This window comes from Erythranthe guttata, chromosome 10, assembly GCF_056151865.1.
Source record: "Erythranthe guttata isolate IM_541 chromosome 10, IM_541, whole genome shotgun sequence".
NCBI classification, from domain to species: Eukaryota; Viridiplantae; Streptophyta; class Magnoliopsida; order Lamiales; family Phrymaceae; genus Erythranthe; species Erythranthe guttata.
In genome coordinates, this window is record NC_142542.1 from 16,917,403 (window position 1) to 16,933,345 (window position 15,943).

Here is a 15,943-nt window from a genome sequence, read left to right on the forward strand (position 1 = left end):
TCAGATTGTGGTGCATCATAAACTATATTTTTACACAAAACATATACAAACTAGAGCACATTCCACAAAATCTAGATGATTATGTTGAATTTGACACCGTAAGGGTGGAGGTGTAAAAAAAAAACATAGTTGAGGGGGTACATGTAATTATCCAAACAAGAGGCGGTTTTTTTGTAAATTGATCATACCTCAGGGGTGTTTGTAATTTACCCTATATAATATAAAATGTAACTTTCAAAATATACATAGGAAACAGATCGAAAATCGAAATTTTAGTATTCCAATTCCGTTCAAAAAAATTAAATATGTATAATAAATGAAACTTTTTTTCCATGAACAATATATATATATATATATATATATATATATATATATATATACATAAGAATTAAGCACACAGAAGTTTGTACATCTAGCTCATAAAAATAAATAAAAAAATTAAAATTACAATGACTACAGTGCTGCCAATCACATGCTGTGAACTTATGACAGCCACTCATGAAAATATAGATAAGAGTTAATTTCCAGACTTAGCCTTAGACAATAAAAATGTTCATCAAATGCAGCAGATTTATCTGCTGCAATACATTTTCTTGTCTGATTTCTAACAACAATGGCAGTAAACCACCATATGTAGCCTTCTCAACTAAGTCTCAGAAAAAAGATTTCTCCGAAAAGAAATCGAGTAATAAAGAAAACAAAGCCTTGTTCCCATTGAAGCTCTCCAGCACTAAGATTCTTGTTCAATCTGCTATTGGAGTATTTGCGCTAGGGTTCATCGATGCCGGGTATGCTTACGAAAAATCTCCTTACACAAGTTTCTTACAATACAAAAATGGCTTTTCTTTTTTCTAGGGTAAAATACGACCCACCCACTGAGGTAAGGTTAAATTACAAAAAAAAACTCTCGCATGCGGCTAATTACAATCATTCCATCAACTTTGAATCTTCTACACGTCCACTGTTATGGTGTTAAATTCAATATAATCTTCTAAAATTTTGAGGAATGTTCTCTAGTTTGTACTCGTTTTGTGCAAAATGCAGTTTCTGTTGCACCACAATATTCTGACATTACTAGTCAAGAGACACATCTTTTGATCATCTTGTTTCAAATTGTGGAGCCCAAATGGAGTAAAACGGGTACAAACTGGTGAATATTCCACATAATCTAGAAGATTCTACTAAATTTGACACGCAAGGATGAATGTGCAAGAAGATTCATAGTTGAGAGGGTGGTTACAAATATTAAAATAATTAGGGGTTTTTCGTAATTTAACCTTAACTCAGTGAGTAGCCGTATTTTACCCTTTATTTTTTTATGGTAATTCTTGAATCACTAATTAGAATATGAATGTTTGAAATCCTCAGGTATAGTGGAGATTGGTCAAGAATTGGTGTGATTTCAAGAGGAACAGAGGATTTGCTCAAAGCTGCAGCCTTTTTAGTAGTCCCTTTGTCCATTTTTCTCATTTTTAACTTGTTTGAGAAAGATATTGAGGAATTATGAAGAATCAATCGTGGGATTCTGTGAATATTCACTCTTTCAAGAAATTTGTGTGCTTCGAGTTATTACAGACAAAAAATCTTACCTTTGAAATTGTTTTTTTTTTTTTTTTTTTTTTTTTTTTGGGTGTGTGTGTGTGAAGAAGGGACTGATTGGGATGTATTAATAATTATGGTAAATTACGGCCTCACCCTGATAAAATTACAAAAAAACATTTCTTGTTTCGGCAATTATAATCACCCTTCAATTAGGAATCTTCTTACATGTTTATCCTTATGGTGTCTAATTCAACATAATTTTCTACATTCCGTGAAATGTTCTCTATTTTGTACTCGTTTTGTGAAAAAAAAAAAAAAAAAAAACAATTTCTGATGCACTATAGTCTGATATTTACCGACCAAGAGACACATCTTATGATCATCTTGTTTCCACAACGACAACCATATATATTTTTTTAATAAATATTTAAACTGGGAGGGGTAGTTTTTTTGTAATTTCAGATTTAGATCAATCGGAGCTAAGGTCAAAGGTCTGAAAACTAACGGTGAGGGCCTTATTGAGACAAAAATTTCAAGTATAGGGGGTAAAATCGATGCAATCGAGAGTAGAAGGGGTAAAATGATATCAAACCAAAGTATAAGGGGAAAAGTGGAATTTACCCTCATTTAATTGGACGCAGTAAATAGTAATATACACACACCGAGTGAGAAATTATTAGAGAGACGAATCAGTTGCCACTTCTAACCAACTGTTTTCCTTAAACCCTTCGCCGTACTCGCGCGATCCCTCCACCGTGCTCCTGCTCGCCGCCGGCTATTCTCCGCCGTCCGTCAGGTCGCCGGGAAAATAAATACATCCTAACAATTTATCAGCATCTCAGTTGTCGCCCCCTTCGTTCGTCCGGCTGTCTCTCTAAGTCTCACCAGTCACCGCTGCGGCGACGCCACCCCATCCTTCCGCCGCTACTGCCCGCTCACATCTGCAAAAATCCCCAATTTCAAATTAGGTAAATCCTTTTTTTTTTTTTAATCCTTTCATTATTTATGAATTGAGCTGTATCTTGTATGTGTAATAGTTTGTGCAAGGTATGGACTTGAATTTATCTCTCTTTTTCAGTCAGTTGCAAGAAATAATTGCTGTAGTTTTTCTACCATTTTAATTTAGCTCGCAAAGGTATTTATGGGCCGTACTATGAGTTGGTGGAAGAAATTTGATATTTAGGTATATTACCAATGATTTAACCCAGAGACGGAAATCGGAACATAATCTCCGTATTTTGCAGTTTTTTTATCATAAAAACTCTTAATTTACAATTTTAATTTAATTTCCGAAATTCTGTTCAAAATCAGTAATATATACAAGTTTCGATTTTCAATCCAGTTCAAGTTCTGAAAATAATTCTGAAAGATTCCTTTTTTTTTTTTTTTTTGAGATTTATAATATCATTATTATTGTGTGTTTTATATGTAAGGTGGATAAATAAATAGAATTTCCCACTTTTGCCAGTTCGGATAGAAAAATTCAACTTTGGAACAAGTTAATTTATTCCAATTTTACCGAAAATATTTGGAACGAATTTGGAATTAGTTTTCCAATCTCGAAAAGAATGATTTTTTTTTTATAGTTAAAATGCTAAATCCAATGCGATCTATTCAATTTGCACCCTAATTTGACAGAATACACACAGCACCCCTGCAAGCTTTCACCTTCACACCGCTACCACTCGTTGTTCTAGCTTTGCCAGCAGCCACCTTAGAAGGTATATGCTCCTCTCTAGATTTTAGGTTTACACGATGGTGAACGGATGTATTTTTACTTGCACATAAGTGAGTTTGCTGAGAGAAATATTGGGCCGATAAATTTCGGAGTTGTCTAAATTCAGAGTTAGGTCATTATTAATTAGCAGTTATTTAAATTTTTGCCTCGTGATTTTTTAGTTATGACTTATGATAGATTTTACTTCTATGATTTTCTAACAAATTTGTTTAATTTTTGCTGTTATAAAGAAATGAAAACATGATTGTTTTCTCTCACTTCTTCAGAAAAAAATCAATTGTACTGGAGATTATAATTGTTTACCAGAATTATTTCAGTTAATGCCGAACTTTTTTCTTCTTCTTCTTCTTCCTTTTTTTTTTTTTTTTTTTTTTTTTTTAACTCAGCTAGGCGAAACTGTACTGATGAATCATTTTTATCAAATTGTTGTTACATTCGATTCGGGTTCTCCAAATGCAGACCTGTATTTAACCCCATGTCCTTTAATTACTTAATGCTTCTTAGTATTTTTAGGCACACGTAATCTAATTTCTATTTTTTCTTCGTGTATGATGATACAGGTCGTCCAATTGCTACTGAAAAATGGTGTCGAAGCTAATACAAAGATCCAACCACGAGGCAGAAAACCCGTTTGATATAACTCTGAGAGAGGCCTTCTCTCTTCTTGAACCTAAACTCAGACCCCCTTTTCCCCTCTCTATCCCGACTAAAGAAGAGTACCAAAACCTCAACAGAGCAATTCTTTACGGTATTTTATCCGAACCCCACCTCGCAAAGGTTCACATTAAGCATTTACATGGCATTATAACTGATGGCTACCAATATTTCACGAGCTTGCTTGTCAAGATTGTTAACGAATTGTACGTTAAACTTGTCGAGCCTGTGAAAAGGCAGTTGATTTGGCTGACTCATGAGATGGTTAATGTGTCAGCGATCGGGTTCGATGGTTTATTAGTGGCTCTTTTGAGGCAGATTGTCGGTGGGGATTTCGGCGAAGAGAATTTGCATTTGTGTTTTGAAATGGTCAACCTTTTCTCGAGCAAATGGTTTTATTTGCTAGAAGAGGAGCCTTTGGTTTTGACCGGCGCTTTATATGTATTTCTAAGGTTATTGACCGATCACTTTAGGGTGTCCAATATTCCAAAGATGGAGTCTTTGCGTAAAATGCAGAGTGATTTTTGTGTTAGAATGTTGAGATATAATTTTTCCTTGTGTTTGAAGATCGGGAGGGATCTTCTTCGACTTTTGCAAGATTTGGTTCGTGTGCCACAGTTTTGTGCCGTATTGAAAGACATGTTGTACAATCCAAGCGCCTTTAGAGTTGATGGATTTACGGATATATCGCAGTTGTACAATACACCGACTCCAAGGTGGTATTTTTTGCTTAGGTTGACTCCAGAGATGGAATCTCAGTTGACTTTTTTGCTGACTCGAGTGAAATTCGGCAGCCAAAAGCGGTACCAGGTTTGGTTTGCAAAGAAGTTTCTTTCTGCACCTGAGAGAAACACAGTTATTATCGACATTGTGAGATTTATTTGCTGCGCCCACCATTCGCCTAATGATGTCATCCGTTCGGATATTATTCCCAGATGGGCTGTTATAGGTTGGCTACTGAAGTCTAACATGAAAAACTACGTCGAGGCAAATACGAAACTTGCTTTGTTTTACGATTGGCTCTTCTTTGATGAAAAGGTGGATGATATTATGAACATCGAACCTGCAATTTTGCTGATGGTGCATTCTATCCCCGAGTATATTGACATTACGAATTCTCTTCTTGAGTTTCTGTTTATTTTGTTGGATAACTATGATCCCGAGAGAAAGGAGATTTTACACCGAGGAATATCAGCAGCTTTCAATGCAATTGTTAGAAAACGCATGGTTCAATCACTCGACATTTTTGCTAGTGATATGATATATCCAGTTCTCAAGGAAAGGCTAGGAAAACTTCTCAGACATGCCGTACCAGAAGCACAGCACCAAAGCCGAAACATAAAACTGGCTTCATGAAAATAGCTTGCAATAATGAATGATAAAGCTTAATCGAAATAGCTTGCAGATTCTCGTAAAGCACGTTGTTGGATAATCTGAACTCTTCTTGTAAAGCTTGGAGATCGGAGAAACTTAGAGCATGATTGGTAATTAAACTCTTCTCGTTGAGCACGTTTTGCATTTGTGTAACTCAATTAGCATAATGTTATTTTGATCGATAGTTGTATGGTCAGTCGACATCATACTTTATTGTAGAAAATTCATCTATTATCATTGTCATAAATTTCTCAAAACACGGAGATCGATGTTATCATATTTTCACTGAAACTTATTCAAATACAATGTCATTAGGTCGAAATCATATTAGACAGTCGTCATTGTCACTGTAAGGTTACTGTTGTCTTCCGACCGACTATTTTGTTTCTTGAACTTATTTTTTTTTGTCGGAATAACTACAAAAGAATTAATCGGCATATTCATTTTACCTTAAGTCATCTAGATATATGGATTTAATCAGATAAATTTAGAAGTCTAATGTTATATGTTGATTGAGCAGGCTATGACAGAGGAATATTACAAGAAGCTCGAAAATTGAAGGCACAAATGCAATCATATTTTCCGTGTGTTGCAGCAGGTTTATTTTCTCTCGACTTAATAACTGAAATATTGTTAAAGTATCATTTGAACTTTGTTTTGTCGTGGTATTTTTAACACCTAAAGTTCCGAATGTATTCCTTTAATTCAAAGTAACGGTGATGATGTAGTTTGGTGTTATACGAATAGTACGTCTTACGTTTTTTTCCTCTACCGTAATACATCATTTCATTTCAACAGATAACTCGTGCCGAAGAAGAAGTTGCTTGTTGGCAGCATAATATAGAATTGCTGTACGTTTTGGACACTAGTTTAGGCGTCCGTATGATGCTGATCTTGCAGGGTAAGTTATGCATCTCAAACTTATTATACGAGTAGTGGGTCCCACGTTTGGCTCCATATATAGCATGATCATAAGTAAATCAATTTTAGGAGAGGATTGAATGTTAGCTGTAAAATGATTTAGATTTTTTATAATATTTATTCAATTACAAATTTTAAAGAAAATTGAAATTTACATGCTGAAAATCGAGCAACTTTTTTGCTGGAGTCGAATCTTGTGATTTCTAATGCATTAAGGCCTCGTTTGCTTATCTGTATTGGATTAGATTAGATTGGAATAATTTCTTACTGATTAATTATTCAGTTAATAACATGTTTAGTTCTTTAGATTATATCTTGTATTAAATTTGTTAGATTCTGGTATAATATGTGAATTGTCTGTATAAAATTCTCTTATTTAACAAAATTAAGTTATTTCATAAGGGAAAAAAATGTATTTTATTTTTCTTATTTAACAAAATTAAGTTATTTGTTAAGGGAAAATATATTATAGCTAATGAAAACAGCAAATAATACAAAACCAAGATAGGACAAAGAGTACAAAAGCCGGTTTGAGACGGCTGTTAACGGTTAATCAATCAATTAGCCGGCTAATTAATCCTGCTATCAATCCACAGTTTTTTCATGCACTGCACCTTCCTTTATTTTTTTTCTTTATAAGCCCCTTCTTTTTGTAGACTCAGTCATATATTTTCCACCAATTTAATCGCAAAACAACAACAAAACCCGTAATAATCGAGCAGTTTTTTATGGCGAAATTATCGCAGAAGAAGAACACGAGGAACACGACTACCTTGATCGCTACTGTTAGTGCTAATCCAGTGACTAATCCTGGGATTAAGGCGAAACGTACTAGGAAAACTATCCCTAGAGACTCTCCACCTCAGCGTAGTTCCGTTCACCGTGGAGTGACGAGGTCTAAAATTAAACCATGCATGCACATTCGAAATCTTGATTGTAGTACTACTAATTAATATTAATTCATTTGTATGTTTTAGGGTTTTTTAAAAAAAATTAAATATTTTTTCTTTAATTTATTAATGGTTGGTTAAATTTTAATTAGGCATCGATGGACCGGAAGATATGAAGCTCATTTGTGGGACAAGAATTGCTGGAACGAGGCACAAAACAAGAAAGGCAGACAAGGTTATATAATTTGTGTCTATCGTCTATATATAAATAGATACATATATAATTAAATATTTTAGCATTAATTAATTAATAAAATTTCTACATACAACAATCTCATTTGATTTTTTTTTTTTTTTTTGGTGTTCCTTTTGTTGGTGGATTGTTGATTGAAAAATGCAGTCTATCTAGGTATGTTAATTATCAATTTATTCTTCCTTAATTGGTAAATATTCATCATAAAATATTTTTCAAAAGGATTAATTAGTTAATTAATATTATGATATATTATCAGGTGCTTATGATGATGAAGAAGCAGCTGCACATGCCTATGACTTGGCTGCACTGAAGTATTGGGGTCCAGATACTATTCTCAACTTTCCGGTAATTATTTATATATACAAAACCACGTTTTTTATCGACTCGTTATTAATTCATCTTCAGAAATTAAATATGCATTAATTGATTTTAATCTAATATATATTTTTTTGCGATTATGTATATATAGTTGTCGACGTATCAGAAGGAGCTGATGGATATGGAGATACAGTCCAGAGAGGAATATATTGGATCATTGAGAAGGCAAGTCTAGTGTCATATTGACTATGATTTTAATTAATTAATTAATTAATTTTTATTTTTTATTTTTCGATATTACAGAAAGAGCAGTGGCTTTTCCCGGGGAGTGTCGAAATATCGAGGAGTGGCAAGGTATAAATATATCCAGTGATACATATTCTGCCAATCAACAATGAGATAAAATAAAATTTTATTATATATGGCTGCATTATAAATTAAATTCCTAGTTAATGGTTTGAGAATTATAAATCATCAATATATTCTACGTATAAATAATATTTTTTTTTGAATTATATCACAACTTGCAGACACCACCACAACGGAAGATGGGAAGCTCGAATCGGAAGAGTTTTCGGAAACAAGTACCTCTATCTCGGAACTTACGGTAATTATTATAATTAATTAATTAGTACACTAATCCTCATTGCCTAATGTTAATTTTGAATTACACCATTAAAATAAATAAACAAATTATCGCAGCCACACAAGAAGAAGCTGCGGTCGCGTACGACATGGCGGCTATAGAATACCGTGGGCTCCACGCAGTCACAAATTTCGACCTAAGCCGTTACATCAAATGGCTGAGACCTAATAATAACACCACCACCGACACAAACTCACACCACGACGCCGGCGGTTCAGCTTCCTTCCACCACCTCCAACAACCTTCCGACACCACCGTTGCCGCCTTACCTCAGCCGCGGACCGCCACGTCAGCCCTAGGGCTTCTGCTGCAGTCGTCAAAGTTTAAAGAAATGACGGAAATGAACTTGGCTGCAGAATATTATTGCCCTTCCATGCAAGATGAACAAGAATACTCTGACATGGTAACACAGAGCAGCAATAATATCTCTGATGATATAAAAACGTATTTCGAGTCGAACGATTTTTGCGAATATAATAATGAAGAGGGCGTTGAAGATATATTTGGGGAGCTCGATTCTTTCATGCATTGATCAACCTATGGTTCGGTTTGGGTCAATGCTTATTAATTGGGAATAAATTTATTTAATTTCTTAGAATTTATTATATATACGTTCTGCTGATATATATTCATAGGCTTGCTAAAGAAAGCTACTATGTATTCTTTGAATTTTTCATATTTGTTTTGTAGATAGAAATGTAATAATTAAAGTTCGAAAAATTGCGACTATGTAAGACTATAATTATTAATTATTAAAATATTTCGTTAATATATGTTCCGTTTCTCACCTTTGATCTCCTCGATCGTATTCGTGTTATTTTCCAAAAACCCTTTTTTTTTCTCGAACAATGTACATTTAAGGGTGGAAATTGGAACGGGATTTTCGATTTCTGCCGATTCCAATACGAAATTTTCCGATTTTGGAACAATAGTTTTCAATACGAATTCCGAAATTCCGAATTCCGATTTTTCCGAAATTATTTGGATTGGAATTGGAATAAACATGAGATTCCGATTTCCGATCCGATTTGAAGTTCCGAAAATTATTATTATTTTTTTTTTTTCCGAATATTACACCTAAAATACCAATATTATTGTGTATTGTAGCCTGTAGGTGACCAAAGAATAGAAATTCCGAATTCTGTCGATTCCGATCCGAAATTTTCCGATTTCGGAACAAACTTTCTCATTCCAATTTCCGAAATTCCGATTTTTCTTTGGAACGGAATTATAACTAGTTTTTCATTTCCGAAAAAAATCGAAATTTTCCAAGAGTGCTTATTCCAATCCCTACATTTATGAATTGCAAGATGAGAGATTTTTAGTAATGTAAAATGCAAGTAAAGAACAGAAAATTCAACTCTTACATGTCCACTGTAATTAAAATAAAACATGCAGTTAAATCCTGTTTAAAAAACAAGTTTTAAATAAAAAAAAGTTCAAAAAAAAAAAAAAAAAAAATTAAAGGAAAAACATAAAGATACTATAGTACAATTTTTAGTACTATATTTATAAAATGCAAATTAAATAACAACTTGTTCTTAGTTTCTGTCCCTCTCTTTGTGCCATAGCCTCTGGTAATAATTTCATTCATTATTATCATTTGTAAAGTCTTCTACCCATGATTTCCAATATTCATCTCCCTGATCATTAGCCGCCTCCGAATTATTCTGTCGCAAAAAATAAATATATTCCAATAAATATATATATAAAAAAATACGAAAAATAAATAGATATATATACTACTAGTTATAGGACTAACCGGATTAACCGAGGCATTAATCTCATAATCGAAACCAATCAAATCGAAACAATTTGCAACGAGACCATCAACAGCAGCAGCAGCAAAGTCGAACGACGCATCACCGTTAATAATCATATCTCCATTATTATTATTCGCATTATTATTATTAATTTCCACACCGGAAATTATCTCATTATTCATAATAATGTCGTTATTGTTCGCGAGAATATTATTATTAGTGTCGTCCCATAACGCAGTACCTTGTACTTGTCCTACGATAACATTGTCACGCGTCTCGTTATTATTATTAGTAGTGTCGTCCCGTAATGCCGTAGTGCCTTGTACTTGTCCTATGATAAGATTGTTCTGCGTCTCGTTATTACGAGGCGTGGAATATTGGACCACGTTGTTGTCGCTAATAATTATCGGGTTGTTGTGCTGCTCTTGAGAAGTACCGTTGTAATTAGTTCTCGCACGAGGGACGATTCCGTACTTTTTCGTCCTTGTCCAGTGGGTTGAACTCGACTTTGAAGCTTTTGTGCAGCGGCCTTCCCTCTCGTAAGTAGGTTGCCATCCGTGGCGGCATTTCTGCACCGAATTAAATCAAATTAAAATTAAATTAATTATTTTTTTTCTAACAAGAAATTGATATATATAAATCCCATTTCTCAAATTTTAGTAAGCTAGTAGTTTAAAATAAAAAAAAATGGCTATGCTTCTGAATACATATATCCATCAATATTACTAATGAATCAAAAATGAAACAAAGTAATGCAATTAAATAAAAGTTTCATATATGATTCTTGAAACATATATATATATATATATATATATATATATATATATATATATATATATATATATATATATATATATATATATATATATATATATATATTTAAAATTAAATAAATACCTGAAGATGGCTTGCAACTTGAAGCCTTGTCAATCCAGGAACATTCATCAGCTCGAGAATATCTCTCGGAAAACACCCTTATCGAAAAAAAACGAAAAAAATAATAAATATCAATTTCATTTATCAAACATTTTTACAATTTAAATTTAAAAATAAATAAATAATTAAACGTACTTCCTTCACCGAGTTCTCTGACAGCATCCATGAATTTCTCATGAAGTTCTGCAGTCCATTCAGTACATATCTTCGGCCTCAACATATAATTACCACGAGCATTTTCATTATTATTATTAGCCGGTTCGATAAATGTGGCCCCCATTCTTCTTCTCGGACGATTGTTTATTACATTAATATTTGTTTCCGACACAACTCGATTATTCATAGTACTCATTCCGATGTTTCGATCAATGTTGTCCACATTTCGATTCATAGTACTCGTTCCAATATTGTCCAAATTTCGATTGCCCTCAGAAAGAAAAACTCGTTGATTTTGTTCACCGGCCGTAGATAATAATGTACCGTTTAATTCTTTATTTTTTCGAGCTTTTTCACGTAAAACGTGCTGCCATATATACTTCAACTCTTCTGCAGCATTTACTTTCTCCATGAATAAAAATGCTCCATCTTCGATTGCACACTTCACTAGGGTTGTGTCGGCATCGTTCGCCATCACTTCGTATCGATATTTTATATATATATATATATATATATATATATGAATTAATTATATTCAAAGGAAATTAAGAGATTAGTTATTTATTATTAATTACTAGGGAAATAATAAAAATAATTTAGTAATTAATATTAATATGTAATAAACACTTACGAATTACTATGTAGCCCATGTCGACAGCTTCGTGGACAAGCTTAAACCCTTCTATGTTATTAGACGAGCTTACGTCGACCATTACAAGATCGAATTTCTCGTTGCCTTCGGATAAAATCGATGATGCAACTGAAGCCTCTTGAACTGATGTAACTGCATCGTAAAACATTAATTGCACATTAATTAATTCGAGCGAAAGGAGAAATTGAATTTTTACTAAAAAAAACGGGGAAGAAGTCGACCAACACGTAATAATTGATACGGTTATTGTTTAAAAACAAAAAGGCAAATTTTGTCGTTTTCGTATATAAATCTGTCGTAAATGCCGTAGCATATCAACTGTAAAACAGTTGAGGATAAGTTGGTAAAATCGATGAAAAGATACGACAAATGATCGTGCACATGAACTTCTTCGATAAATGGACCCGAATTCATTGACTGGATAAATGAAATTTTTATTATTGTATTTTGGTGGATAATTAATGGCATTAACTTAATAAAACCTGCAAAAAACATAGAAGAAATTAAGAACAAATATTGCCAACAAAACCCTAATTACAATTCAATTTTCTATTCCAGTGATATGTATACACACATATATATGTACAGTCAGCAAAGACTCATACCTACTATATATATATATATATATATATATATATATATATATATATATATATATATATATATATATATACACACACATATGTTTTTGTTTTTGAGAAATCATACCTACTAATTTATTATCGAACCTTGTATCTATCATATATAGACACACACATGAATTTACTCTTCCTACCACCCAACACATTCATTGAAAGCGGTGATGTCATTAAACAGAAGAAACGAAACGAACGGTGGAAAAAAGAAAGTAAGAGAAAATACGAAAAAAAACAAGATTTCGGAAAGAGTATTCAAAAGAAAATTTTCATGATTTAGCAATAAAATTTCTGAAAAAAAAAGCATGTTATCGCTAGATTTATGTAAATTCAATTTTAAAAAAAGGCGTGAAAAAATCGATATATACGTAATTAATATATATATATATATATATATATATATATATATATATATATATATATATATATATATATATATATATATATATATATATATATATATCATGCATGATTTCACGATGATTATGTTTTAGTCGATTAATTAGACAATTTTTTTATTTCTAACTTTCCAGATCTTGATTAATTTCAACACATTTTTTCAATGAACTTCTGAAATAAAGAATGTAGAAGGGAAATAGGGCTAAACCCTAATTGTTCATCTTCAAAAAAATGTTCAAAACATTTAATTTAACTCGTAAATTTCTCATGCAGCTGTGGATCTATCATTTTCATCCTACATAAAATAAAATAATATAATAATAAAATAAATAAAATTCATAAAAAGTACTGCAATTAAGAATTTCTTGATTAATTACCTGTGTATGAGTTGAATTGTATCATTCTTGAAGTCTCGAGAAGGAAATTCATATTGTTATCGACCAATAGCACATGAACTTCAAGCACCTTCGGATCATAGAAAGCCATTGATGTTCGAGATAGAAATCGAAATTCCCCTTCTTCTTTTTTTTCTTCCAAAAAAAGAAACGAAATTCAAGTGATTAGACGATCGAGAAACGAAAATTTATTTTTCTGAATTTAGTATCGAAAATGTATGTGAAATCTCTTATAAGAATTATAGCAAGATAGAGAAAGGAATTCAAGTGTTGTGTGAATGAAGTTGGAGAGGATATAAGTCAAGTATTGAGTAGAAAAAAACAATTTTGCTGCTTTAATTATATGTTTTTGTTCTTTTCATCTCTCTCTCTCTCTCTCTCTCTCTCTCTCTCCCCTTTATAATTCCATGACAGACGAAGAAAAATGTAACTGATGTTTTTAAGGCATATATGAAAGTGACCATGCTGCTTTTGTCTTGATGTAAGGGATTATAAAACCATGTGTCATATGTAATGTTATTTCTTACAGGAAATTAAAGTCATTTTTTTTTACTTAAATGCCCTATAACTAACTGTAAATATTATATTTTCAAGAAAATTAATTAAAAAGCTAATGAACTTTTTTTGTATTCTTTCTTCATGTGTTTTTTGTGTACAAGCCGCAGTTGAAATACATGCACGCGCGCACACACACGTGTGTATATATATATATAGTATGTATTGCGTATATATACAAGGCAAGTGGTTAGTTGATAATTATGATGAATAATTAATTATTTGTCTTGATTTACTGTGATTTAAACCTAGCACACCGTTATTGCAAAAGGAACCATTTTTCATCATTAAATATGAGTACCTTGCACTTTGTAATCATTTATGGATAATTTTAATCTTCAATTTTATAATAGGAGCATATTCTGACATTTTTATTTACTGGTGATAAAGAAAAGTTCATCTATTAATTCATTTAATTGTATATATATATTAGATAAATGTTGTATATATATAGTCACAAGACTAATTTTTCGGAGTGACAACATTCATTTTCACATGATTAGGCGAAAAATGTTGTCTCTATGTTTGTAACTAATAGGCTAATGTTATATAGCGACAATACATAGAGACTGTCACTTCTTTTAGTGACAATAAAAAATGATTAAGTGACAACAAAATAATTTACGTCATTTGATATAATAGTATCATAATTATAGCATCACTAATTCCATTTTTCTTATGGTAGTACATTATGTATATGATTACGTGTATATACACATGCTATTCGAGTACTCGCATTTATATTTCATTCTATTATATACTCCCTCCGTTTCTAAATAGGTGTCGTTTTTCACCTTGGCACAAATCTTAAGAATCTCAATAAATATGTCTTGATTTTAGGAAAATAGATATTGATGGACCAAAATATCCTTGTTTATTAATTAATGCAGGAAGAGTGCTATAGAGTTAATAAGGGTAAAATTGAAAAATGAGCAATTAATGCAGCATTTGAATTGTAAAGTGACAGATAATATGGAACACAAAAATTCTCAAAAGAGACAGATATTATGGAACAGAGAGAGTAACATCTACAAGACACGTTTTAAAATTCATTAATGCAAAACTAGAAAATAAAATTTATAATAATATTATCCGTTAATTGCCTTATTGTCCTTTTCGACAAATATCCCAATCAATATTATCGGTAGACACAACAAATTAATCAAATTAAATTACAAGTACTTAATGGACAAAAAATATGTTACTCCTTCCGTTTCATATTAAGGCTGATACACACTAATTAAGAAAGTTACTAAATAACCTTAATTTTTTGGGAAAATAAAAGGTTCTAATTTGACAAATTTATCATATTTTCCCCTTATCACTTTCATTAATGTTAGGTTAAAGTTGGACGACAAACTAATTGTTCTACCTTGAAATTGTTCTTTTTTTCTTTGAGAAACCCTACCTTGAAATTATATATAAAATAATATTTAATGTGAAAAATAATATGACCAAAGTGACACTTAATATGAAACAAGAGTTGACCCCAATGCCACTTGATTTTGAAAATATTTTACTATAAATCTTATACTTCTAAGTTTATTTTATGAATTTTTAAGATGTTTTACAAAAAAATAATAAAAGAAATACCAAACAACTTTGAAAAACTTATAAATTCTAAAACACATTATAATTTATTTTTAACAGTTTATAAACTTAGTCAAACCACATGATATTAGTGGTTCCAATCCCTTTTAATTTAGAACATTCATTATTTTTTCACACCAAAATAATAAAATTTTGATTTCCAAATTGTTTTGGAACAAAATTAGATTATACACAATATTTCAATTTCCACTCCCATTTAAATTTCCAAAATAGATTTTGTAAAAAAATCATTTTTATTCCAAAATTACACTTTTTTATTCCAAAATTATATTTATAATATCAATGTAATTAGGGGCAATTTGCTATAGGTCCATCTATATTATAATTTATGTCTGTAAATTCAAGTCAAAATTTAATGTTTTAATAAATTAATAATATTTATTCTGGCAAAAACACCCTTAATTAAATCAAATAAAATCCCAAAAAATCTCTCTATCAAAACAAACTAGTAATTCACCCGTGCGATGCACGGGATCAACTTTTTTTAATTTTTTTTTTTGGA

The 15,943-nt window shown here is 31.6% G+C and overlaps 3 protein-coding genes and 1 pseudogene across 6 annotated transcripts; 3 read left to right on the forward strand and 1 right to left on the reverse strand.

Annotated features, from left to right (window-relative positions):
* Positions 1 to 434: 434 nt before the first annotated feature.
* On the forward strand, positions 435 to 1,754 carry LOC105958390 (DNA-directed RNA polymerase subunit beta). Its single transcript, XM_012982402.2, has 2 exons — positions 435 to 788; positions 1,369 to 1,754. Exons 1-2 carry the CDS (start codon positions 550 to 552, stop codon positions 1,505 to 1,507), a joined length of 378 nt encoding a protein of 125 aa, XP_012837856.2. The 5' UTR covers positions 435 to 549; the 3' UTR covers positions 1,508 to 1,754.
* A 458-nt stretch (positions 1,755 to 2,212) lies between these two features.
* EMB2739 (embryo defective 2739) lies at positions 2,213 to 7,115 on the forward strand. 3 transcript variants are annotated; one of them, XM_088823882.1, is made up of 6 exons: positions 2,213 to 2,510; positions 3,192 to 3,263; positions 3,841 to 5,418; positions 5,829 to 5,906; positions 6,107 to 6,209; positions 6,976 to 7,115. In XM_088823882.1, exon 3 carries the CDS (start codon positions 3,863 to 3,865, stop codon positions 5,288 to 5,290), a length of 1,428 nt encoding a protein of 475 aa, XP_088680008.1. In that variant the 5' UTR covers positions 2,213 to 2,510; positions 3,192 to 3,263; positions 3,841 to 3,862; the 3' UTR covers positions 5,291 to 5,418; positions 5,829 to 5,906; positions 6,107 to 6,209; positions 6,976 to 7,115. The 3 variants fall into 3 exon arrangements, with proteins under 3 accessions (XP_088680008.1, XP_088680007.1, XP_088680006.1); XM_088823880.1 differs by having other exon boundaries at positions 2,376 to 2,510; positions 3,181 to 3,263; XM_088823881.1 differs by lacking the exon at positions 3,192 to 3,263 and having other exon boundaries at positions 2,226 to 2,510.
* Positions 6,943 to 9,108, forward strand: LOC105958389 (AP2-like ethylene-responsive transcription factor At1g16060; annotated as a pseudogene). The gene is made up of 8 exons (XR_016033800.1): positions 6,943 to 7,124; positions 7,272 to 7,354; positions 7,520 to 7,528; positions 7,632 to 7,720; positions 7,845 to 7,918; positions 7,997 to 8,047; positions 8,224 to 8,300; positions 8,396 to 9,108. The product of XR_016033800.1 is annotated as an AP2-like ethylene-responsive transcription factor At1g16060 (transcript).
* A 586-nt stretch (positions 9,109 to 9,694) lies between these two features.
* LOC105958386 (two-component response regulator ARR1-like) lies at positions 9,695 to 13,742 on the reverse strand. The gene is made up of 6 exons (XM_088824020.1): positions 13,258 to 13,742; positions 11,826 to 11,978; positions 11,174 to 11,671; positions 11,000 to 11,076; positions 10,102 to 10,671; positions 9,695 to 10,009 (listed from the first exon to the last, which is right to left on the reverse strand). Exons 1-6 carry the CDS (start codon positions 13,364 to 13,366, stop codon positions 9,926 to 9,928), a joined length of 1,491 nt encoding a protein of 496 aa, XP_088680146.1. The 5' UTR covers positions 13,367 to 13,742; the 3' UTR covers positions 9,695 to 9,925.
* Positions 13,743 to 15,943: the final 2,201 nt, after the last annotated feature.

Coding starts and splice junctions, on each gene's coding strand:
- LOC105958390 (XM_012982402.2), top strand. CDS start 550: ATGTTCATCAAATGCAGCAGATTTATCTGCTGCAATACATTTTCTTGT. Junction 789..1,368: donor CTAGGGTTCATCGATGCCGG/GTATGCTTACGA, acceptor TGAAATCCTCAG/GTATAGTGGAGATTGGTCAA.
- EMB2739 (XM_088823882.1), top strand. CDS start 3,863: ATGGTGTCGAAGCTAATACAAAGATCCAACCACGAGGCAGAAAACCCG.
- LOC105958386 (XM_088824020.1), bottom strand. CDS start 13,366: ATGGCTTTCTATGATCCGAAGGTGCTTGAAGTTCATGTGCTATTGGTC. Junction 11,979..13,257: donor ACAATTCAACTCATACACAG/GTAATTAATCAA, acceptor TTTACGATGCAG/TTACATCAGTTCAAGAGGCT. Junction 10,010..10,101: donor TTAATGCCTCGGTTAATCCG/GTTAGTCCTATA, acceptor TTTTTGCGACAG/AATAATTCGGAGGCGGCTAA.